Consider the following 2,555-nt stretch of genomic DNA (forward strand, 5'->3'; position numbering starts at 1 on the left):
GGTTTCTGGTGACTTCTACATATCCTCAATGGGTGGCCAATATTGTGCCTGTTCCTAAGAAGGACGGAAAAGTCCGTATGTGCGTTGATTATAGAGATTTGAACAAAGCTAGCCCGAAAGATGATTTTCCTCTACCACACATTGACATGTTGGTAGATAATACAGCTAAATTCAAAGTCTTTTCGTTTATGGACGGATTTTCCGGATATAACCAAATCAAAATGGCACCCGAGGATATGGAGAAGACAACATTCATCACACCTTGGGGAACATTCTGTTATCGAGTGATGCCCTTCGGTTTGAAGAACGCCGGAGCCACGTATCAACGAGCTATGACTACCTTGTTTAATGATATTATGCACAAGGAGATAGAGGTCTATGTTGATGATATGATTGCTAAGTCCCGAACGGAAGTTGAACATATTAAGCATCTGTTGAAGCTTTTTCAGCGTTTGAGGAAGTTTAAACTTCGCCTGAATCCGAACAAGTGTACATTTGGAGTCCGTTCTGGCAAATTGTTGGGTTTTGTGGTAAGTGAAAGAGGTATTGAGGTTGATCCTGCAAAGGTCAAAGCAATACAAGAGATGCCTGCACCCAAAACTGAGAAGCAAGTCCGAGGTTTTCTTGGCCGCTTGAATTACATTTCCAGGTTTATATCCCACATGACGGCCACATGTGCGCCGATATTCAAGCTTCTTCGGAAAGATCAGTCTCACGATTGGACCGAGGATTGCCAGAAAGCTTTTGACAGTATCAAAGAATATCTGTCTGAACCTCCGATCTTGTCTCCGCCTGTGGAAGGAAGACCTCTGATTATGTATTTGACAGTTCTTGAAGACTCGATGGGTTGTGTACTCGGTCAACAAGATGAATCGGGGAAGAAGGAATTTGCTATATACTACCTCAGTAAGAAGTTTACTGATTGCGAGTCTCGGTACTCTATGCTTGAGAAGACGTGTTGTGCTTTAGCTTGGGCTGCTAAGCGTTTGCGCCAGTACATGATAAATCATACAACTTGGTTGATATCCAGAATGGATCCAATTAAGTATATCTTCGAGAAGCCTGCTTTAACTGGGAGGATTGTCCGTTGGCAGATGTTGTTGTCTGAGTATGATATTGAGTATCGAGCTCAAAAAGCTATCAAAGGTAGTATCTTGGCTGACCATTTAGCGCACCAGCCAATCGAAGATCATCAGCCTGTTCAGTATGACTTCCCGGATGAGGAGATTCTGTATTTGAAAATGAAAGATTGTGATGAGCCTACACTTGATGAAGGTCCGGAACCTGGTTCCAGGTGGACCATGGTGTTTGATGGCGCTGTTAATCAATATGGAAATGGAATTGGGGCAGTGGTCATTACTCCTCAAGGTTCACACATTCCGTTTACAGCAAGGCTAACTTTCAAATGCACGAATAATATGGCGGAGTATGAAGCCTGTATTATGGGACTTGAAGAATGTATTGACTTGAGAATCAAGTATCTTGATGTGTATGGTGATTCGGCCCTGGTTGTTAATCAGATCAAGGGTGAATGGGAGACGAATCAACCAAGTCTCATCCCATATAGAGATTACGCAAGGAGGATTTCAACATTCTTTACAGAAGTTGAATTTCATCACATCCCTCGAGAGGATAATCGGATGGCAGATGCGCTTGCTACGCTTGCTTCCATGATTATGGTCAGACGGTGGAATGATGTCCCCAATATTACTGTGATGCGTTTGGATAGACCAGCTCACATATTTGCGATCGAAGAAGTGAAAGATGACAAGCCTTGGTATTTTGATATCAAGAATTTCCTCCAGAACCAGGTCTACCCGCCTGGGGCATCTGTGAAAGATAGGAAAACTTTGAGAAGGTTGTCAGGCAGTTTCTACCTCAGTGGTGAAGTGTTGTATAAGAGAAATTTTGATATGGTTTTGCTCAGATGCGTGGATAGACACGAAGCAAACCTGTTGATGACTGAGGTCCATGAGGGTTCGTTTGGTACTCATTCCAATGGACATGCCATGGCTAAGAAGATGTTGAGAGCAGGCTACTATTGGCTGACAATGGAGTCTGATTGTTGCAAGTATGTGAAGAAATGTCACAAGTGTCAAGTTTATGCGGATAAGATTCATATTCCTCCGACACTTCTGAATGTGATTTCATCACCATGGCCTTTCTCTATGTGGGGAATTGACATGATCGGCATGATTGAGCCGAAAGCGTCCAACGGACACCGCTTTATTCTCGTAGCAATTGATTACTTCACCAAATGGGTTGAAGCCGCTTCGTACGCGAATGTAACCAGGCAGGTGGTTGTGAAGTTTATCAAGAACCAGCTGATTTGCCGTTATGGTGTGCCAGAGAGGATCATTACTGATAATGGATCTAATCTGAATAATAAGATGATGGATGAGTTGTGCGCTGAATTCAAGATTGCACACCATAATTCCTCTCCCTACAGACCTAAGATGAATGGGGCTGTTGAAGCTGCTAATAAGAATATCAAGAAGATTATCCAGAAGATGACTGTCACGTACAAAGATTGGCATGAGATGTTGCCATTTGCT

At 43.0% G+C, this 2,555-nt stretch overlaps 1 protein-coding gene across 1 annotated transcript; it reads left to right on the forward strand.

Annotated features, from left to right (window-relative positions):
• Nucleotides 1-731: 731 nt before the first annotated feature.
• On the forward strand, nucleotides 732-1,943 carry LOC127073600 (uncharacterized; the record flags this gene model as incomplete). Its single annotated transcript, XM_051014777.1, has 1 exon — nucleotides 732-1,943. A coding segment is annotated over one exon (1,212 nt), but the record flags the coding sequence as incomplete, so codon positions are not given.
• Nucleotides 1,944-2,555: the final 612 nt, after the last annotated feature.

Source organism: Lathyrus oleraceus, chromosome 4, assembly GCF_024323335.1.
Source record: "Lathyrus oleraceus cultivar Zhongwan6 chromosome 4, CAAS_Psat_ZW6_1.0, whole genome shotgun sequence".
NCBI classification, from domain to species: Eukaryota; Viridiplantae; Streptophyta; class Magnoliopsida; order Fabales; family Fabaceae; genus Lathyrus; species Lathyrus oleraceus.